This window comes from Vespa crabro, chromosome 24 (genome assembly GCF_910589235.1).
Source record: "Vespa crabro chromosome 24, iyVesCrab1.2, whole genome shotgun sequence".
Taxonomy (NCBI): Eukaryota; Metazoa; Arthropoda; class Insecta; order Hymenoptera; family Vespidae; genus Vespa; species Vespa crabro.
In genome coordinates, this window is record NC_060978.1 from 2,870,484 (window position 1) to 2,893,203 (window position 22,720).

The following is a 22,720-nucleotide window of genomic DNA, read 5'->3' on the forward strand; positions in this document are numbered from 1 at the left end:
CGTCCGCATTACGGCATGGCCCTTGGCGTTCACCCTCCTCGTTTTTCGAGCCAGATCTGCCCGATTTGTTCGGAGGCTGCGCGTTACGAGATAACTTACTAACGGAGGAAACTGCTACCAGAGGCTAGGGATAGCGTGAAGAGAGAGAGTCAACCTAACCTATCTTCTTCTTCTCGCGAGGTAAGTTGGAAACGTCGTTAACAAAGATGGCGACGACGCTCTCGAGCATACGCCGAAGAGGGAGGGGAAAGTCTAGCCGCGCGCACGTCACAAAAAGAGAGAAAGAAAAAGAGAAGCGAGCCGAAGCGAGCATAGTCGAACGGCGCCGAGTCGGGCCGAGTTAGTCGACTATTGGTAGTCTGTGAGTCTGGAGGTGGGCCGACCACCGCTGAACCGAGCTCCACGCAGCTCGGTCGCGCTCGGTCGGCAGTCGGACCCAGTCGGCCGTTCAGCGATCGTCGTTCTTCGTATAGTTTGCCCCGTTAGCTCGTAGTCGCTCTTTTCGACCTCCTTCGAACGCTTTTCTTCTCTCCTCTTTCTCTCTCTCTCTCTCTCTCTCTCTCTCTCTCTCTCTCTCTCTTTCTCTCTCTCTCCATCAGTCGATCCACGGTCTGCGCAACGCGTACGCCCGACTCCCCTTTCTTTTTCCGATCGCACACCCGGCGAAAATCCCCACCGCGCTATGTGACGGATATCACGGGGCACTCGGTGTGTACCCCGCCCGCTATATATTATTACTCCCTTCCCATCCTCTTTCTCTATCTCTCTCACACTAGCTCGCTCGCTCGCTTCCCCTTCACCCCTCTTGTACCCATCTCGACCGAGGCGGTCGGTCGTGCGAAAAAGAGAGTGACAGAAGGAGAGGAGCGTGGTGTGTGCGTGTGCGTGCGTGCGTTTGTTCTGCGAGTGCGTGTGGTACATGCTGGTGGTGGTGTGGTGGTGGTAGTGGTGGTGGTAGTAGTAGAGTAGTAGTAGTAGTAGTGGCTGAGACGTGCGCGTGCGAGACAAGAGAGAGAGAGATAGGTCGAGCGTGAATGCTCGTATAAGCGAGCGAGAGCAAGAAAGAGATAGATAGAGCACACACACACAGTCTCGTCTCGTCTCGTTTCGTCTCGTCTCGTTTCTTCTCGTCTCGTCTCGTCTCGTCTCGTCCCATCCCGTCGCGTCTCGTCTCGTCCCGTCTCGTCTCGTTTTGTCGTAACCATCGGTCGTAACTATCGGTCGTAAGCAACGAACGCACGCACGCACGCACGCACGCAAATACGCATTCACGCACGAACTTACGCACGGCCGACAAACGAAGGGGGGGCCACGAGGGCCCCGTTTGAAATCCTGGAGGCAGCGAAAGATGGAGTGCCCGCACCTAGCTCAGAGCGTCCGACTCGGTGCTAACGACGTTGAAACGACCTGCACGAAGGATTTGCCGTTCGTCTGCGCAGGTAGGGATTCAAATTTTTCCAACGATATTCTTCCCCTTCCTTCCTTCTTTCTGCCATCTTTCCATATCTTATCTTTTCTTATCTTTGTAACTATTAGTCTCTCTCTCTCTCTCTTTCTCTATCTCTCTATCTCTCTCCTTCTCTCCTTCCGCTAAACTTTATATCCGTTTCCTTCTGCACCGTGACCCAGGCCCAGGCCGTTCCTCTCGCGGCCTTGAGCCGTCGTCGTGACGGCAACGAGACGAAGCGATCGGCTACCATTTCCCTTTGCGAGAAACACGCTCTTTAAAGATTCATTTTCCTCTCTCTCTCTCTCTACCATTCTACCTCTCTCTTTTTATCCCTTTGTAAAGGAACCCGAACGTGGGAGAGATCAGATTCTTCAGTCCGTTCACTGTTCGAACTACGGACGGTGATAGTACTCGTGTTATTTGTCAGCGTAACACCTTTTTCTTTCCTTATATGTCAATATATATATATATATATATATATATATATATATATATATATATGTGCGTATATGTGTGTGCGCGCGCGCGTGTGTATACACACATTGTATATATATGCGTTTGATATGAGTATGTATGTATATGTGTATGATGCGTGTAGCGAACGCGTCCGTTGCGTGGCTGTTCTCTCCTGCGCGAGAGAGAGGGATAGAGGAGGGTGGGAGAGAGGAGAGAAAGAGAGAGAGAGAGAGAGAGAGAGAGAGAGAAAGAAAGATAGATAGGTCCCAGCGCGCGCGTATGCGTACTCCTAGCTAAGAGTTCTCGGTATGCGCCGCGGCCGTCATTGGAAAATCAATACCAGACGGCACTAATCAGCTGGCTCGAGATCGCGTCGTTTCGGTAGCACACGACTGATGTCTTTTCTTTCTCTTTCTCTCTCTCTTTCGCTCTTTCTCTTTTCAACGACGACGTTTTTCCTCGACTATCAAAGTGCATCTTCCTCTCTCTCTCTCTCTCTCTCTCTCTCTCTCTCTCTCTCTCTCTCTTTTTTCTCTCCCTAGCGTGTAGAGAAGTGCGAGTAGACGTACACGACGTTTAAACGTAGGACGACAGGACGCTATGAATCGTACGAACGTACGTACGATATATTTCCTGATTTTCTACGATTTTCTTTCATATATTTCCCTTCTTACTCGATAAGAAAATAGATCCTCGTGTCGTGCATTTCACCCTTTCCTTTCTCTCCTCGTAGCACGACCTCGAGACTATATTTACGACGAAAAACGTAAGCGCGGCACTCATTCTTAATTTTTTTTAATACCTTTTTTTTTTTAACTTTTTTTTTAAGAGAATCGTCTCTCGTTTCTCGTCTTTGAATCTCCCTTAACTCGATCCTTATCGCGATTATAATCATCGATCCTATTCAGTCTCTCTGTCCCTATGTCTTCAGAGATCTAGATTTACCAGGTCAAAGCTCGATTCTCGAGTTTTTCGTTAAGGCAGGTAGTCGTAGTTGTTCTCTCTTCGTCCGGAGTAACGACGATGAACGCGAAGCGGAACGTTGTTCTTTCTTCTAGCGGGAGACCCTTTTATGGCTGCCAAGAGGGGTACGTAGAGAGGGATTCTGGAAAGAATCAACGCGATGGTGGTGATGGTGATTGCGATGGTAATGGTAATATGGTGGTAGTAGTGTGATGGTGATGGTAGCAGTAGTGGTGGTGGTGATGGTGGTACATCGAAGCGAACTGGGAGAAGGCTCGCTCTCCCAGCGATTTCGCGAGATCTCTCGTTACGAACGATCGAACGCGTCGAAAGTTTATCTCGAAAGTACTACAGAATATATTTTTATTTTCAGATTTTATTTTTTTTTTTTTTTTTAGTTTCGTTTAATCCCTCCCATGTAGTATGTAATAATATTTATATGTAATAATGTATTGTTTATGGCTTTTCAATCGTTTCCTTCTTTTATCTTTCCAATTCAAAAAGACGATAATTCGATAAACGTTAGAACCGTGAGTGAGGAGAGAGAGAGAGAGAGAGAGAAATAATTTATAATAGCCTAAAAGGATCATACTTGAGATATGACGACGATAACTTGTCGAACGAAATTAAATAACAATAAAATATAATATTAATATAAAAAGTGATACGAAAGAAAGGAAAAAAAGATAGATTTACTATGTGCGCAATGTACATAGGTAAAGGAAAATCTGATCTATTTAAAATGTCGAGGTAACTAAATTTCTTAGGTCGAGTAAAGATACCGGACGTGTGGCAAATAATTTATTTCTTTTATTACATTGAATACAATCTTACGGCGTAGAAAACGAAGGAAGGTGTTTCTTCCTTCGAGAATACGAAGGAAAGGGTAAAAGGGTAGGAGAAAGGGAGAGAGCAGTGGTGGGGGTTAGGGAGGAAAAGAAACGAAGCGTCACGTAGGTATAGCAAGAGAGAGATAGAGAGAGAGAGAGAGAAGGGACGGACGATGAGTCAAGCTCCCTTCTCTATGCATACACGCATACACGCGTGTATATGAAGAGTACGAAAGCTTGTTTTTCCAACGAGACCGTCTAGTCGGTCAACACACGATCGAATCGACGAGTAGGACGATTCAGAAACACGTGGGGGATCGCATGGAACGGTTCGTTGCGACTCCCTCTCCCTCTCCTTCTCCTTCTCCTCTCTCTCTCTCTCTCTCTCTCTCTCTGCCTTTCTCGGTTTCTCTAATGCATTCGAGTCGACGATTGTGAGAGAGTGATCACTGAATGCTCGACGAAACGTAACGCATCCGGGACGGGATCGATGAAAATGCCTCTCAATGATTCTCGAAGTCTCGGTGAATACAACATACTTCCTCCTTGTCATCGTTGTCATTATCGTCATCGTTGTTAGTATCATCATCGTCATCATCATCGTCGTCGTCGTCGTTGTTGTCGTCGTCTGAGAGGAAAAAGATTGTCTCTCAGAAGCATGATAAAATGACGCGATCCTTTTATCATCGACAGAAGCAGTCTCGGCATCATCATTATCACTAGGAGTATCACTAGCACTAAAACTACTACTACTATTACTACTACTACTATCATTACTACTACTACCACTACTACCATCTCCTCCAATCACCCCACCACCAGCTCTTTTCCTGTTGTAGCTCTCTACAGACTGCTTCGGGTACGACGACGTTACAAAATCGATAACGGCACGCTCTGCTGCTGCTGCTGCTGCTGCTGCTGCTGCTGCTGCTGCTGCTGCCGGTGCTGCTGCCTCTGCTGGCAGCATTTAATAGGATGCGAGAGTGCAGTCCGTCGCTCTCGCAAGAACGAGTTTTACCTTCTTCCTCCTGTCCTCCTCCTCTTCCTCCTCCTATTCCTATTCCTCCTCCTGCTATTCCTCCTCCTCCTCTTCCTTCGTGTCCCGTTGCAACGCCATCCTACTCTTTCCTGCTGCAGCGTCGATTTATCGATCGCGAGAGACGATCGCTCTCGCCGCCGACGAGCTTTCCGCGAGAACGCATCCAAGGCGTGGCGAACTTTTGCGAGGAAGGATAAGTCAGTCTATCCATTTCTAATTCTTTCCGTATCGTCCTTTCGCGAAGCGGTACGTAACGAAATTGAGCCGACGTTTGCCTCACGCCCACGCCTATCCTTGAAACTCAACGATATCGAATTTCGCGAAGAGTTGAGATTCCTTCTTAGGTGAACAGTCGCTCGAAAAATCTTTCGATTAAATTTAACCGAAGGATCTATCGAACTTTCCGATATATATATATATATATATATATATCGGTGAATCGTATCGTTGCTCTTTACGTCTCATTGTGCTAGACATTCGAGTAGGTAACACTTTCGACACCCGGTATTACATGGCTTCATTGAGTAGGAGCACGATATTGAATGAACGTTTCTGTTCTATACATGGCTGTCGTCCGATACACCACCACGATGCTTTGTAATTTCATCGACGTGGTTATAGGCATGCATACAACAGGGAAATTGATTTTGGAAAGTAAAAAAAAGAAAAGAAAAAAGGAATAACGACGTAAGGCGAAGCAAGGCTGAAATGCAACGAGTTTCTATTGGACGATATTTATATGTCGGAATCAGAATTTGATAGGGGTATTTTATGTCAGGATTTTTTTATCTTTCGGAATCAATTTTACAAGATGTGTATTTGTGTTTGTGTTTGTGTGTTTGTATATTGATGTTTGAAACGTCTCTCGTAGCTATATTCTCGTTGAAATTTATTAGCGCTTACTGTACCATATTCTTTGGAAAGCGTAAAGACATACGAAAAACGATCGTTCTTCCTGTCTATTCGAACGGGAATGCGATCCGAGAATATAAAGTCTCGTATCGTGTCGCAATGCGTCCTTTTTATTTATTTAATTCTTTTTCTCTTTTTAAATCGATGCTATATACACGCGGTGCACGCATCGACCACCAGCCACGACCCAAGCATTCGAATATAGCTCGCATGTATATGTAATCATACTACGAAAGGTATGCGCCATGAGTTTAACGCAAGTTCCACGGTATCAAAATTCTTCAGTCAACAGGCTCGATTCGTGTGACGATTCGTCATTTAGACGTCATTAATAATCTTTGAAATGTCAAACTTTGCTTTTTACTGTGTCTTTCTTATTAAAAAAAAAAAAAAAAAAAAAAAAAAAAAATTATGTATACGCGCGACGATGTCAATTTTATCTACGACGTATATTTCTCCGTTCTGCTGTTTATTTGTTTAACACAGTTAAGACGGACTTGTGAATTTCAACGTATACATTTTTCTACATTTTTATATAATTTCCAAACATATTTAAGTACTATCTATTTTTCTACATTCTTATATAATTTTCAAACATACTTAAGTATATCTATTTGGAAACGTATATTATGTATATACATTTATAATTTGGCAAATAATATAATAATACATGTACATGCATGTACATGCATGTGTTATGTTATACACGATATTACATACGATATGATATATTATCTATATATACGTTTCGTATGGGGTGGTCGACCAAGAGACAAGAGTGTTCATCTGGGAATGACCTTGACTGGGAACGTATCAGATTACCTCGTCGTAGAAATTCTCGCCCGACTGAACATCGTCTCGCTTTTCGCGTCCCCTTTCGTTGGTTGTTCTTGAAACTCTCTACCTATTGCTCTATCACCCGTTTCGATTCTTTCCCAGCAACGATATCGAACATACGCCTCACGTTTTTCGTTTAATTATATTTAATATTTTCGACATTTTCCTTATTGCTTTCTAGATTATCGAAAGATCGAAAGAGTAACCTCTCGAAGAACGGAGAAAAGCGACGAATATCCAAGGCATATCGCGATCGATCGATGAGACTGCGAGGGGGTGTGTCAAACCCCTTCCTCTCTCTCTCTCTCTCTCTCTCTCTCTACTCTTTTTCTACTTCATTCCTCCATTTCCATCTTTTCCTCCGGAATTACGCAATGCAAGGGAAGACGAATGTGATGTTCTTTTTCAATCACCAGATATATTGCATTCTGCGTCTGGATGGTTGTCTAGACATCGACACGTTCTTATTGAAAATATTTCTGGAAATACTTGAAAAAAAAAAAAAATTGTAACAAACATAATTTTGAATATATTTCTAAGTATTTTATTTTTAAATATTTCTATTAATAATGACTCGATGAAATATGTGTACACGTCCGTTCTATTCGAGTTCATATCTAACTATCGTTCCTATTGTTTTTTTTTCGGTGATCTACAACAGTATGCGGTACCGAGAAAAGTACGTGGCTCTGTTTGCATTGCGGAGCAGTACATTGTGGAAGGTATGTCGCCGGACACGCGTTGCAGCATCACGAGAAGAATACTCAGCATTGCGTGTGCATCGATTGTGAAAACCTCTCGGTCTTTTGGTGAGTCATCTTTGTAATCGAGGAAATAGTTGTTTTCTTTATCTTTTTACTACGATCGATTTTTCTTAACACAAAAATTCATTCGGGTCAAGGTCTTTCAAAAGAAATCTATATTTGATAAATTTCTCGTTATTATCAAGTTGAGAGCCACTGGCATAGATCGAGCCAGTCAACGAACGTTTCGCTCGGTTTGGTTCGTTCGTAGGTAGGAACAGGAAGAGGAGACGCGAACGATAACATTGAAATCGTTCTTTTCGCAGTTACACGTGCGATGAATACGTGATAAACGACACGACGAGCGGGCAGATAGAAAAGATACGTCAAATAATCTTTCGGAAGGATGAACACAAGGAGAATGATGAGAGTTGGAGTACAACGCCGGCAACGACGCCGTCGTCTAGACGAGAAAGCAGTGAGGATAACGATGCCGATGCACTTTGGAAGGCCGAAGTGGTCGTGAGAAATTTACGGCCAAGAACGGCAAGGAAAAGGTTGCATTCGTTAGACGGTACTAGCGGGGACAATAGGCCAGCGACTAAGCGTAGAAGCTCGAAGATAACCAAAGAGAAGAAGGTCGTCGGCCTGAGGAATCTCGGGAACACTTGTTTCATGAACGTCGTACTCCAATCGTTCAACAACATCAGCCACTTTTGCGAATACCTCACGCAAATGCCGTGCCTCGAGGGCATAGCTTTCGACCCGTCGGAACCACCAACTCACAGAGGTCGCATCGTTACACCAGGAAGAGCAAAGGAACTTATGAGTGATGCTCTTCTTGCCGAAGAATTACGAAAGGTTCTTCTTGGTTTGAGCCTCGGTGGTTCCAATGGTCAAGCCATCTCCCCGGAGTGTCTCTTCCTCGTCATATGGAAAGTCGTGCCACGATTTAGGGGTTACCAACAACAGGACGCTCATGAGTTTCTCACCTACATGCTCGATAGATTGCACACAGAATTGTTACAACTGTTACCTAGGCTTGGACACGAGCCTCTTGGTTTACGTGGAAAGCAGAGCATCGTTACCGCCGTTTTTGGAGGCACTCTCCTCAGCGTGGTAAGTCGAGCTCGCTGCGAGTTTGTCCTTCGCATCTCTCTCTCTCTCTCTCTCTCTCTCTCTCTCTCTCTCTCTCTCTCTCTCTCTTATTCTTCCTTTCATTATACCTATCGAAATCTATATCTCAACATGTTTCGCGAATATCCTACCTCCTACCTCGCAACGCTCAGCGAGACTTCTTCGACAAAAGTCATCCTCTTCGTTTTCTCTTGTTCGGGGAGAAGCGCGGACGAATTATGGATCGCGTTTCCTCGCGCAGGTCCACTGCATGAATTGCCGCACGGACTCGAAGACGCACGAACCCTTCCAGGATCTCTCGTTGGATATACCGGACAGATTGCAACGACGTACGAAGGAACAGGAAGAGGTCTGTAGTCTCACCTACAGTCTCACAAGATTCTTCAAGGTCGAGGAACTGGCCGACAGCGAGTTATACTTTTGCGATAATTGTATGGGGAAACAACGGTCCACCAAGAGGTTCTGGATACATAGGCTGCCTAACGTTAGTATTGGGGAAAAGATTAAATTTTATCTTTTTCTCTCTCTTTCTCCTACACGAGATTAACATATTATTTTCTATTTCTTTTAATATCGCCCGAGACGATATTAAATCTTTTATCTTTCGTTTTCAGGTGTTGTGCCTTCACATTAAAAGATTTAGGTGGTGTAATTCCTATCGTTCGAAGGTGGACACACAGGTGGACTTTCCGATGGAATCTCTCGATATGTCGGCGTTCACTGTGCGCGGCGTTACCGGTATGAAGTTGGGCGCTCAAAACAGTCATCTTTACGACTTGGCTGCCGTAATCGTTCATCATGGTTCAGGGTATGATCGCGATTTAATAAAGTTTTTAAGCCTTTTTTGATTTTGTTCTCATAATCTTGCAACGATAAAAAATGTTTAAACACCCTAGTCAAACCTAGAAAATTTCTCTCTCTTACTCTTCTTTTCGGTTTATGTTTAAAGAGATGATTTTTTCTTTTTTTCTTTTTTTTATTTTTCGGTCTATGTTCAAAGAGAAAAAAATCTCTTTGAACATAGATCGAAGTCTTTTCGAGACGTAATTCTTATTTAAAATACTAATAGCATTTACGTCATTCGTGAGATACGTTAAACATAAATCGGCCAATGACAAAGTTCAGTTTCAACTTTCGAACGTAATATCGTCGATTGATATCTACAGAGATCGAGAAAACATTGTGATAACTTATTTGTTTAAAGATTAATGCGTAGAAAGGAAAAATAATAGATTAACGAATGAAATGAATTTGTTCGCAGTGCCGGGACAGGACATTACACCGCTTTTGCCGTGCACGACGGTCAGTGGTTCCACTTCAACGACAGTTCGGTGCGTCCAGCGAGCACCGATGCTGTCGCAAAGTGCAAGCCTTACATTTTGTTTTACGTACGAAAGGAGTTCTCCATTCCTCCACCGTTGTGACATAATTTAACCGAGAAATCTCGTAACGGTGACAAGAGTCTCGACGAAGAAACGCGAACGCACGAGCAACGAACGGATGTGCTCGACGACGAGGAGGCCCGTGATCGATGAACACCTGGGCGATCGAACGTCGACGAAAATTAACCGAGAAGTCTGAAATGGAGTATCAGCTCTAAAAAGGAAAACGGAGACGTCCTTATTCACCCGAATCTTACGAATTTATTCGAGCTTTAACACGGAAAAAAAAAGCATCTCTCGGTCACGTATCTCGTCGTCTTGGTCTATCTCCTTTCGACGAACCATAAATTATTAAAGCAATGTGAAAACTCGCAAATAGAAACTCGTCGGTCGTCGTATTCTCGTCATTAAGAGTGATGAAACGCGTACAACGAGTTAGATGATTAAAATTGGAAGTTTCCTCGTCGTGTAGGTTGTCGTCGTGACGTTGTTATTAGCGCGTGCGAACGGCCACACCCGTACGAGAACTAATTAGCACGGCGTGCGGACGCATCGTTTCGACGACGCGAGAGTTCGTACGCGTTAAAGCCAAAATATAAGATAGCCGCTATTTCCAAGTTATCGTGCCAGGTTTTACTGTACTCTATCCTTCTTCTATATCTCCAATCTATCGTGCATTTGAGCTCGCCACAGGAAAAACAAGGAGAGAGGGAGAGAAAGAAAGAAAGAAAGAAAGAAAGAAAAAGTTTCGTTGTTCTCGAAACTATGTAAATTCTACGTAATATCATAGTCGCTCAAATATATCGCGTATATACGTACACGAACGCATAGCACGGCGATCGATACGCCTGCGCCTGCGGTGGATGATGCGCAACCCTCCCCTTCAAAAAAAAAAAGAAGGAGGAGAGAGAGAGAGAGAGAGAGAGAGAGAGAGAGGAAAATAAAAGAAAACGACAGATGGAAGAAGTTGAATATGAGGAAGGAAAAAAATATTAACGATAGAACGCGTGCATTTCAGAAGCATAAGAAATCCGTACCTGTGTAATATATGTATAATCCTGTATGATGTAACATCGTTTTACGGCTAACGTTCATTGTTCATCCGACGAGTACGAATTTGCGATCGATCGAAACGTAATTGTAACGTTACGAGCGGCCAAGGAAGCCTCCCCTTTCCTTTCTCAGGGACGTCGAAGGAAGAAAAACTCAAGACGGATCAGCGGGATCGCATTCCCTTTAGCGTCGATTTTCTTACTTTATGCCAGGGATCTTTGCGGTCGTCGACCGTCGTCTTGGGTTGGATCTATTCGATCGAATCCGATTGTCGAGATCTAGTTGTTTGCACGTTTGCGATTATTCTCGCCGATCTATCGAGATCGCCGATTGGTTCTCGATGGATAGATAAAAATCTCTTTTACAGACATTAGAGCTGTTATTTATATGTAAGAGATTTTTTCAATGCATAAATAGGACCGGCCATTTAATCGGCTGTCGAATAAAAACGGCATGTTATTCGAAATTTTTCTTAACCGATGCGAATTTTCTATTCAGCCATATAAAAATATACGTATAGACAGATACACGCGCGCGCGCGAGAGACGCATTTACACTTACGCATTCGAAACACCTTGTACGAATGTTTCCTAACTTTTTTCCTTCTACTTACCTTTCTATTCCTTGCGCTTTTTCTTCTGTCCCTTCGCTCCCTACCGCCGACCCTACCCACTCTATTATCCCTCTCTATTTTCCAATCCACTCAACCTCATCCCTTAAAAGGCTCGACGACTCTTATGTGATTATTTAAAGACTTATTTTTTCTATAACGATAACGATAATAACGATAATAAGTTAAAAGCGTAGCGAAGAAACGTTTTATTAAGGCGATAACTCGATAATGCGCATTCTTCGGGAAAGACTCTCACGTATGAAACATGGGTTGGAAGAAATCAAGCGTGTAAACAATATTATTGAGAACAAATGAGACATGTACGAACGACGAATAAATAAAAAATAAAAAAAAAAAAAGAAAAAAAAAGAAAAAAAATAACAAGGAGAAAAGACATCAAAGTATCTTTAAGTTTTTCACGGTTTAATAATGTCGATAGGCGCGTGCTTTTTTGACGGATAAAAAAAAAATGTACGTACCTATTCTTAAAATCGGCTATTAATGAAATTAAACTATATCTCGCTATATATATTACATCCACGTTACGTATGAGTTTCATGTAACGCTCAATGAATATTAAGAAGAAGTGTTCTGACCTATGGAAGACAAAAAAAAAAGTAGAAAAAAAGAAAATAGAAAAAAAGAAATAGTCACGGACGTGTGCCTAACGTTCGAAAAAGATCATCCCTATTTCTTTTCAAAGAGAAACGAAATTTCTTCCTCTTAATTTCGATTAAAGAATCATTACGTATTCTTGACGTTTGATCTTTCGACGATACGAAGAGAGAACATATTAACATTCGATAAAATTTGAAACATATACAACCACTTTCCGTGTTTGTACTTATCTCGTCTATATCAGGATTTCTTTCGTTGTTAACTTCGTTAGTTTTAATAACGTTCGACGGCGTAGACGAAACAAAAGTTTTAACTTGATCTTCTTTTTTTTTGCAGGTCGTACACTCTCCCTTATTACGTAATCTCGTGGATACCTTTGAAAAATCTTCGACCAAAGAATTATTTCTACTTTTCGATGTGAATAACGAAAAATGTTCCCTGGATAATGTCGTAGCAGTTGTACATTGGGAAGAATGTTCCTGTAATTCTTTCACCCAGTGATCGTCACGATCGTATCGTCTGCGAGGATATTCCGAGAACACAGTCAAGTTCTCAAGACTCATAGTTTTTTTCAAGGATTTACCATTGGATATAATCGACGATCTCGTATTTCCGGATCTCGGTACGATCCATTGTGATTCCTCGATCGTGGATTCGGATGAGGACTCCGTCATCGAATTGTTTTGACATTCTTGATTCTGATAGATCACCCTGGTCGATATATCTTTATCATGGTCGTCGTTATGTCTACGGGATACCTTTAATTTCTTCGAAAATTTTCGAACGAATCCCTTCATTTTTGGCAATATATTCCGTTGTTCATGTCGTTCGTTATAGGTAAAACAATTGAAATTGGGCTTTGAAATGTCTGTTACAGTGGGATACGTAAATTCCCGAAAGGTTTCCAATGATCTCGTTTTGTTACTGACGCTATCGCAATGTCCTTGCTTCGATCCGATCTCGTGTTTCGTCGATATCATACACTTCGTCTCCGATATCGTGAATGGAAAACGATCTTGACTTTTTTTTTTCTTAGAACGAGGTGACTTTTTAATACGTTCAAATGCATCCTGGAGTTTCGAAGTCGAATATGAGACTTTCGGTGGGACAGTACAAATCTCGTGAACCTTTTGAATTATGAACATTGCATTATCCGGTTGAACCGTCTTTGAAAATTTTAATCTAGAACTTTCGTCATTTATCATTCGCGTTATTGGATCTTCCTGGCCTATACCTTCTACTTTGTTATTCGTATCGATTGCAGAGTCACAAGATTTATCAGTTTGAAATTCGTTATCTCCTTTTTCATTGGCGTCTTTCATTTCATCTTCCTGTTTTATTTCTACGCTAACTTTATTATTTGTAACGTTGGAACACGTCCAAGTTGAATTTGTACAAATTGATATTTTTTTAATATTCCACGGCTGAGTATTCTCCATTGAAGTTTCTTTTTTAAGAGAATAATGTTTTTCCATTTCCTCGTTTTTACTATCCTCAGTTTCATTCTTCTTTTCATCCAACGAAAGTATTTCGTCTTCGACCTTTTGATTCGTCGACGAGTTAGTGGACATTTGTTTTGCCGATTCGGATCGATTAATATTATTGCAATTGGAGTCGAAAGTGGACGAATCTTTATATTCGGTAACCGATTCGGATCGACTATTCTCTTCGAGTCGCGTTTCTGATTCTTCTTGCAATACCGAAAGATGACTTTGCCTTGGATACATCGAAGTTATCAAGTATTCTAACGGATTCGTATTATAATCTTCTTCCTGCGAGTAAGAGATTTCAAGTGGATCGCCAAATGTTTGGTATTCATTAACGTAGTTTAAATTTTCCGAACTTTGAATTAGATTCCTTTTAGTCGAATAGAACGATTCAGGGAATTCATTAAGATTTTCTTGAACGTAGATCATTTCTCGCGACATATCGACGGATTTACATCTTCGACCATCCTCTATATACCTTCGTAAATCATTTCTTTTATCTATATTCGATTCTTCCTCTTTTCGGCCATCGCTTTCAAAATGTTCTGTGGGTAACTTTGACGAAGGTGCAGAAAATGCTCTACGTGATTGTTTTGCAATGTCAAATTCGTTGCAAGTTTCGTAAATGTTTCTAAATTCCTCAAATACCGGTTCTTGCCATGTTTTAGTTAATATCAAATTTTGATCGGACGATTCGGAAGTATCCATGTTTTCGCTATCGTCGAAAGATTTATATCGAGTAGTTCTCGTAGACGTATTTTCTTTATCTCTCGAGTTTAATATTGAGCTTACGTTTGACAGAGCCTTCGTCAAGGCACTATTGTCCAAAGAACGATTTTGCGTGTAAGTTTTACTATCAACCGATGTCGAACACGAGACATCTTCGGAATATAATGGCAAACTCGGCACGCTCGTGTTATCCTGTCTTTCGTTATCGGACACGTTCAATGTTTCTAGATTCTCAATCAATCTGATATTCTGGAACGAAGATATTTTATCTTTTTTATTATCGTACAACGTTCGACCCGGTGAATGTCCCTCGCTACGAAATCTTGCAGAATTTGTCGCTGAAAATAAATCTTCCCTTTCTACGACGTTCTTGGCCGAAGACGGACAAGAAAAGTGTTTCATCTTTCTTCCCATCTGACATTTAGGAAAAATATTTAAATCGTCGATCGATTTAATATTTTGTTCTCTCAACGATCGATCATTCTCTTGTCTTTCGTTTTCCGAATCTAACGCGTACAATCCTTTGCCTTCTTTTTCTTCGTCGATCCATACCATTTTCGAACGCGAGTTCAAAGTCAAATCTGATCTTAGAGGCAACGAATCCAAATCGTTCTTTTCTCTAATCTCATTTCCATAAGTTAAATTATCATCGAGATAAGGAACGATATTCTCTACAAAAGTATTAACATTATTTTCGAATATCTTCGTATTATTTCTTTTTCTATCTCTGCTATTATCTATTTTACTTCTAGTTGTCTCTTGAAACGATCGGGACGAAGATAATTCCTGATTATAGTCGCTTCTAGCAGATAAAACGGGTATTATTCTTTCGTCTATCGTAGTCTTCGAAATTGGCGAGGACAATTCCGTATTCGTTATAGGACTGTTGATCTTTTGTGATAAATAACTGGACGGTTCGTTGACACTTTCAGACTCGCTACTAGAACTGAAATTCTTCAGGATAACACCAGTGTAAGGCCTATATCCTCCGCATTTCATCGGACGAACATTGTTCGCAGACAAACATGAAATCTGATTAAGTTCGGCTTTGTTCTTTAATAATCTATTACATTTAACATCGTACGAGATACGATCCTCCTTTGCCGATTTAGATTGACGTGACTCATGCTTCTCATCGTCGTTGTTAAAACAACTTCGTGACGTTAAAGAACCCGTAAACGTCGTCGGTTGAAAACGAAGCATCGAAATGTCCGTGTTATCGATGATTTTTGTCGACTCGAGAGATTCCATCGAATCCGCGATAATTTTCGAACTATCCGTTTTTGTTAAAAAATTCAATAAATTCGTAACTTTAGGTTGTGCTATTGACAAAGATTTATCGATCTCTTCGAGGATCTCCGATCGGATTTTTGCCCGTCTTCGGGCACGTGCACCTTGCAATAGGCGCAAAGACGAACTTTCTTTGATAAAAGTTTCTTCGTTGTTCTTCTTTTCGTTGTAATTTTGTGAAGAGTCCAATTGGTGACTATGTGAAAGTCGATGATTAAGAGATGTTATAAAATCGATCGATCGTATATTTTCGTTCGTGGACGATGATAAATCCTGAAGACGCTTTTTTAATTCTGATGGAAAACTTCCGTCGGAATTTACTTCCTTGTATAAATTATTTCCTTTAGTTTTGTCGATCTTTAGCTCTGTCAATATATATATATATATATTATTTTTTACGAAAAGGTTATATTAAAAAAATAATCAATAATTACGATTATATACTTGAAAGACAAGTTAAAGGATCGGACGTAGCTTGTACTTTAACATCGCCATTTTTATCGAGGATGTCATCGTTATTCATGTCGTTTCATAATTCGTTTATCTCATAGATGATTGTTCGTTAAGAATTTGTACCTTACAAAACTTGACTACACTGTCATTTGCTTATGGATAAACATAAGAGTGCATGGGTTTTAATGAGAGATAGCTGAATAGCGTATTCCCACATTGATTTAATTACACTCAGAGAGTACAGTAAATTTAATTAATTCAACATGATGGGAGAAATATACAAGTGATTAAACACGTAATTGTTGAATTGTCTTCTACATGATATTAATTGCGTTCTTTTCCTTGAAATAATTTGTAACAGATAAGGTCTTTTTGATATTAAGTATTAATGATTCTTTTTTTTTTCTCTCTATTTTTTTTTCTTTTTATCTCGAAAGAGAGCTATTAACGTTCTCTAGCGGTAAGAACTTGGTACTAATTTTAATGGCTTCGTTGAGGACAAACAGGTAAGAAAGATAATAATCGCTTACTATACGACTAGCTGCATTGCTAGTTAATTTGTATATTTTAACGCCAGATGGCTTTAGTCTGAAATTTGCGGATTATTTAAAATAAAAATGAAGATGTTAGATTTGTAAACGAGGAAAACAAGATAAATTGTTTTTATTTCGTTGATTCCCAACTTAAAGAGGAATTTAATGAATCGATCTTTAACAGTCTTTGTTATTTCTACTATTTGCTTACTTGATACAATACAAATCTATTACTTTATTATCAGAAGCTTTATTTAAATTGCAACAAAAATCATTCGTATATAAAAGGGCAAAGATAAGAGTAAAAACAAAATAATATAATGCGGCAAATCAACATTAGCATTTCGAAGTGCCTTTCCTTTTGAGGAATTATTCACCGAGGGAAGATCCTTGTCCCCGATATCAACATTCTACAGGTTTTACAGACGATTTCTTCTCGAGAGTATTAGTTATTCTCCAGGAATAGAATTGCCATTTATATTTTGTAATCTAAGCTATTATATGCTTGAACCACTATTTGTCTTCGTACGTAAAGAGGCGACTATCTTGCAGGTGTATTCAAAAAAAAAGTGTGAAAAAGATAAAAAAGAATATATGTGTGTGTATGTATATATATATATATATATATATATATATATACTCTTTTTTCTCTCTTGACGTCAGCAGTGTCCATTCGATCAATGAGGGTTGAAACTGATCAATTATCTATACATTTATCTATACATTTATTTCAATTATCTATACATTTATATTTATCAAAGAGTTTTATACAAGTTCGGAATTAATACAGCGCCAGTGAAAGAAACTTTGGTCTCAGTCGCTAAACGAGGGTAGTCATTAATCAGGTAACTATGAGTCTCGGCGATTCTTCGAGTTGTTCTTGTTGTTGGATCATTGGTCGTGTAACAAGCGATTCTTTTAGAAGAGATATAAAGATTTAGGAAGGAATGTGTTCGCCTTGTGGGTGGAATCCGTTTTCGTCAGCGACATAGCTGATAGTGTATCGTTGATTGGTAACTGGGTCAACCCAACCGAAGCTACCCCTAACAGCAACAGCTTCATTTTCAGTGCCAACATTCGTTAATTGGCCTGATTCCTCATGATGTTGACCATTGGAGAGTTCATAGCCATAGTTGTAATTACCAAGACCGATATTGTCGGAGGGAGTTTCCTTAACGAGCACCACTTCATCCTGAGGTCTCGGAAGAGCGAGAGCGACAGCCAAAACGGCGAAGAAAGCTATGATCTACGGGGAAAAAAAAAAAAAATTATAAAAGTGTAATGTTTCGAGCGCATCGAATCGAATTCTTTTTTTAGGTACAATAATCAAATTTTCGATTGATACATCCTGACATACCGAGCAAGAATTTTACTGAATATATGTATGTAGATCGTTCGATCGTTAAAAAGATTAAAAAATTGTAATATTAAGAATACCTACCATCTTCATGGTTACAAATCGATTTCTGTGACTACTCTTGTTTGAAAGAGAAGACTGGTGTGACTGATGCTGATTCGAGAATGCTACGGTCGTTTTATACTGGTCCTCCTACTGCCCAAATTTCGTTACACCACCATTGAATTTCACCTTTCACCTTTTTTTTTTCACTTTACCAACGATGAGCACACGCCCGCTCGCCATTGCTAATATTCTGACCTTCATCACAACGTTTCGAATATTATCAATTTTTTGTTTCAAATACTACATGTACGTCCCATGGAATTATCTGTTATTACGTTATATTGCGTCCTGGTAATTAATATATTTAGTATATAAAATAATAAATTTTAACGTTGGGATAATTTATGTGTGAATTTATAAATAAATTAGCGAAATTCTCCATTGACATTTTTCTTCGTGATAGAGAAAAAAAATATTTATTTAGATTGTTATTACTCTATAATACATGATATTTTGAAAATTAAGATAATACGTATCGTGAACGTTGATTGATAGGTTTGATAAAAACGAACGTTTATGGATTTAATACTTTCCATTAAAGTAATGATTAATACATGCGATTAAATATCAACGAACATCTACTCCATCTACTCTCGTCTAGTTACGGTAACAATACTTGTCATGTAAATTACTCTTTTATAGGTTCTTTGATTAAATTTTACCTGTCACGTACTTCATATTTCAATTATCCGCTATTCAATGAATAATCGTCACAAATAGCTACGTCGAAGACGTAAAAGAAATTGTAAAAATTGTAAACATGTGTAAAGTAATACGCGTAATGATATTTAAGACGATTTTAAGACATTAGAATGATTCAAATTCCGTTTTTGGCACTTTAAAAATATATAAAGTTCGGAAAGTGTCACGAAACAGATTCGAAGAATGTATACCGTAAATGTTTTATCTGTGAATAAAAAGAAAATGAAGATACCTATATCATCATTATATATCAAATATTTCCAATTTAAAGTATGAATATATTAAATTAAAATTTTGAAAGGATAATTATCTTGAGCTATAAAATATGCCTACGCCCGATATTCATTCTTCTTTAATCGTCAACTTTCATTCTTAAACTCGAAACTTTCTAAATATTTATGTTCGTCAAAACTTTCGTAAGAATTTATGACGATAAAACTTGGAAATTCTTAGATTTGATCATCCTGTTAATATATATTTTTATATTTGACAATTCAAGTACAACCATTTAATTTTAATCATTTATGCGTGACATCGTTATGCTTGTTAGAGTTGAATTATTATACGATGAGATGTTTAACCTTCGAAAAAGCAAAAGTTATTTAGGACTCGATAGATCTGTCCAAAAGTATGAAAGGTGTGTACGAATTTATATTGTGAAGGAATTTAAATGTGTCAGCGTGAATTAACGTACGGGAGATTGGTTTGAGTAGTCGTAAAGGAGCACTTTCAATGATTATTCAAAACAACGCATCCATCAAGAGAAAGAGTTACCCGAAGAACCACAAGTGGTGTAGATCTTGAGAACCTTGGAAACTCGGAACGACCTATCCACGAATAAACTACGCTCAATAATCCCACGGATAGATCGATCAAGGAAAACAGGTCTTATGATCCGTCGAACTTTTATGCGGTATTTATTCTTACGCAATCGGCTATCATCTTCGTAACGTTCCTTCGTAACCTGCTCGTATTCATAATTTTTTTTTTCTTTCTTTCATTCTTTTTCCTTTTGTTTTTTCCTCTCTCGAAAAATCTCGATCGAAGTTAAAATAGATCGAGGCTCGTCTTCAAGTACGAACGCAATCTTTTGTTGTACGAAAGCCAATGTTAGTCATCATTTGTATTCTATCGTTATTACGAAAGAACATTAATTATTAAAGATACCAATTAATGAAAATATGTACTCATCAGCTGACATTGTACATCGTACATAGGAATAAATTATGTTGAACATGAGATGTGGATTGTTACGTAAAGAGCATTATAAGAGAGAAAGAGAGAGGTGAAAATGAGAAGTATATAATATTTATAAAGAAATATCACATTTCGTAAGTTTCATACTTTATAATTTATCATACTTGTCAACACATGACGTACATCGTAGAAAATATCGATCAATATAACTCCTGTTCCGTACGAGTTTATTCAGGCCTTTTAAAAAATCATTTTTGCGTTTCTTCATTTTTTTTTTTTTCTTTTTTTTTTTTTTTTTAAGTACAAATATACATAAAATATTTTACGAGTACTTTCGTCAATTTCACTGTATATATATTGATAATAATAAGATGTACCAATTAACATTTAAATACCATTCTTAGCTTAGCAGTTGGAAGATAGTTCTTTTAAGTAGTACGAACGTTACATGTGTCATCCTATACAACACGGTCGACTATAATCCTTCGAATCAAAAGCATAATTTTCTTCGATCGTAAATCATACGACAGTGATTTACTATTTAGAAAGTAACCTTAGTTATTACGAAGAATATATGACATAACGAAGAAGAGAATGAAAATGAGGTGTGTGCATTTGATTTTGTTATAAAATAATTTTATTTAAATATTTTGTTAATTTATAATAAAAAAAAAATCAGACCGATGGAAGGTGTTCACCCTGCGGATGGAAACCATTCTCATCGGCAATGTAATTGACGGTATATCGTTGATTGGTAACTGGATCAACCCAACCGAAGCTACCCCTAACAGCAAGAGCTTCATTTTCAGTGCCAACATTCGTTAATTGGGCTGATTCCTCATGGTGTTGACCATTTGAAAGTTCATAACCATAGTTGTAACCACCAACACCGATATTGTCGGAGGGAGTTTCCTTAACGAGCACCACTTCATCCTGAGGTCTCGGAAGAGCGAGAGCGACAGCCAAAACGGCGAAGAAAGCTATGATCTAGGAGTAAATTTAAACGTTCGTTATTTTTTCTAATTTTTAACAGTCGCATAATTTTTTCTTTTTTTTTTTTTTTTTTTTTTTTACGTTCTTTTAACAATAAGCAAGCAAGTTCTTCATTTATTTACGGAGATAATAAGAGACGATGTAAATTCCTCACATTCTTCTAACGCAAGAATATTCATGAAAGAAGGAAAAAAATCATCGGAACAGTTTGTAAGATCCGTCACGATCGTTCATTTGCAATTGTACGACGTTATAGGTAATTGTTAGCGCAATAATAGATATGTTTATTAAACTATCGTTCAATGTATTTCTCCGTTTTCAAGATCGTAAAGTATGATTCCGAGTTGTATGTATGCATATACTTGGTAATCGTTTAACTTTTATGAAAATTTTTTATATTCTCGATGAACACTTCCCGAGGATTATTCTTTTCCTGAAAATCTATTCCTCGATCTACACGAGAGATCACGTATTGTTAAAAACGCACCAGTTTCATCTTCGATGAGTTCTTTTTTGGAAGAATTTGAAAGTGTAAAGAAGAAATTTGATTCGAGACGAGTTGGATCACTTTACTGATTCAAAAGAGGATACCGGTTTATTATATAGACGGATTTCGTTTCATTATTAAATCCCCTTCCATTAAGAAAGATTTCGCTGCTGAAATTCTGGTAGAGTGTCGAAATCTTCTTGACAAATGGCATTGGCCCATCCCGTGACCATGTGTTGAAAATAATATACATACCTACATATAATTGACTATGAAAAAAGAAGGAGAAGAAAAGAATCTAAAAAAGAATCGACGTTGAGTTTAAATGTTAGGTAGGATTTCAAGGAAGAGACATCGACGTTGGAACCATAATCGTCCTCGACTCTCGCCGTGTGTTCTTTGTTTTGCCCTAAGATGCTCTACGGGAGATAATCCGGAGACAATGGGATACCAATTATCTCCTCGTCGATTCGATTCGTACATAGATAAATGGTAGAATCGCATGAGGAATAGGAAAGAAAGTGGAACTAGCTCTACTGTCTCTGATACGCATTTTGTTTAAAAGCGAACCTTTGACTTTCGCGAAAGATTAAATGGTTACTATCGTGTGCCCATTTTTATCGAGCTTCAATTGTTGAAAAAGGAATTGATAAAATGAAATCATTTTTTGTCACTCATTTATTCGTCCGATCTCTTCTTACGAATAATATCTTCATTTCTATTCTGTTTTTTTTCCCTTCTTTTCGTTTCAAAGACGATAATAGGAGTTTACAAAATCTAATTGTTAAGATCACGTGAAAGTACCGGTATCGAAATCTAAAGCGATAAGTTAATTGTCTCCCCGCATTTCACAATGCGTTTACGTTTACGGATTTGGTTCTTAACGCTACTAGAAAGCTCAAAGCAATTTAAAATGCACTTTGGAAGATGAGCGCACGTTTAAAGGTTAGTCAGGCTTTACCTACTCTCGTCGATCTTCATTCATTGATCCTCTTCGTTCGAGATCCTTACTTCGGTACTATTCGTTTAGAATTATGCAACTATGTCTCTTTAATTATAGATGTTTAGAAAAATGTACTAGATACATGTGTATCTAAGTAGTACTACAGTAGTGAGTTTTAACATATCGTGCCAATTAAATTTGAATAACAAAATGCTTTTACTTCGTAGTTTCTATTATTGCGACATTGAGAACATAAGATGAAAGTTTGCCAGCCAAAATCACTGTAAATCTGATTGTAAGAGGACGATGTAGAAATATTTTTTTCGGTTTTCTATTTTTTTCTTTTTTTCTGTTTCGATAAAAGTCTCATTTCGGTGGCCTTCTAGTGAAATACTAATGTTTGTTTACTAA

General features: G+C 38.9%; 3 protein-coding genes and 1 long non-coding RNA gene across 4 annotated transcripts; 1 reads left to right on the forward strand and 3 right to left on the reverse strand.

The window, feature by feature from the left end:
- Positions 1-246: 246 nt before the first annotated feature.
- LOC124432166 (ubiquitin carboxyl-terminal hydrolase 3-like) lies at positions 247-11,816 on the forward strand. Its single transcript, XM_046980820.1, has 6 exons — positions 247-1,439; positions 7,149-7,296; positions 7,557-8,349; positions 8,609-8,851; positions 8,982-9,175; positions 9,629-11,816. Exons 1-6 carry the CDS (start codon positions 1,349-1,351, stop codon positions 9,789-9,791), a joined length of 1,632 nt encoding a protein of 543 aa, XP_046836776.1. The 5' UTR covers positions 247-1,348; the 3' UTR covers positions 9,792-11,816.
- Positions 3,658-4,984, reverse strand: LOC124432170. Its single transcript, XR_006944202.1, has 2 exons — positions 4,495-4,984; positions 3,658-4,327 (listed from the first exon to the last, which is right to left on the reverse strand). It is a non-coding gene; the product is annotated as an uncharacterized LOC124432170 (long non-coding RNA).
- Positions 11,817-17,233: 5,417 nt separating the features above from the next.
- On the reverse strand, positions 17,234-18,332 carry LOC124432169 (flexible cuticle protein 12-like). Its single transcript, XM_046980823.1, has 2 exons — positions 17,967-18,332; positions 17,234-17,771 (listed from the first exon to the last, which is right to left on the reverse strand). Exons 1-2 carry the CDS (start codon positions 17,973-17,975, stop codon positions 17,463-17,465), a joined length of 318 nt encoding a protein of 105 aa, XP_046836779.1. The 5' UTR covers positions 17,976-18,332; the 3' UTR covers positions 17,234-17,462.
- A 1,689-nt stretch (positions 18,333-20,021) lies between these two features.
- LOC124432168 (flexible cuticle protein 12-like) lies at positions 20,022-21,494 on the reverse strand. The gene is made up of 2 exons (XM_046980822.1): positions 21,367-21,494; positions 20,022-20,873 (listed from the first exon to the last, which is right to left on the reverse strand). The coding sequence occupies exons 1-2, from the start codon at positions 21,373-21,375 to the stop codon at positions 20,562-20,564; spliced, it is 321 nt and encodes a 106-aa protein (XP_046836778.1). The 5' UTR covers positions 21,376-21,494; the 3' UTR covers positions 20,022-20,561.
- Positions 21,495-22,720: the final 1,226 nt, after the last annotated feature.

Excerpts from the sequence above, each read along its gene's own strand:
- LOC124432166 (XM_046980820.1), top strand. The coding sequence starts at position 1,349 with ATGGAGTGCCCGCACCTAGCTCAGAGCGTCCGACTCGGTGCTAACGAC. Across the intron at positions 7,297-7,556 it reads GAAAACCTCTCGGTCTTTTG|TTACACGTGCGATGAATACG; the intron begins GTGAGTCATCTT and ends TTCTTTTCGCAG. Across the intron at positions 9,176-9,628 it reads ATCGTTCATCATGGTTCAGG|TGCCGGGACAGGACATTACA; the intron begins GTATGATCGCGA and ends ATTTGTTCGCAG.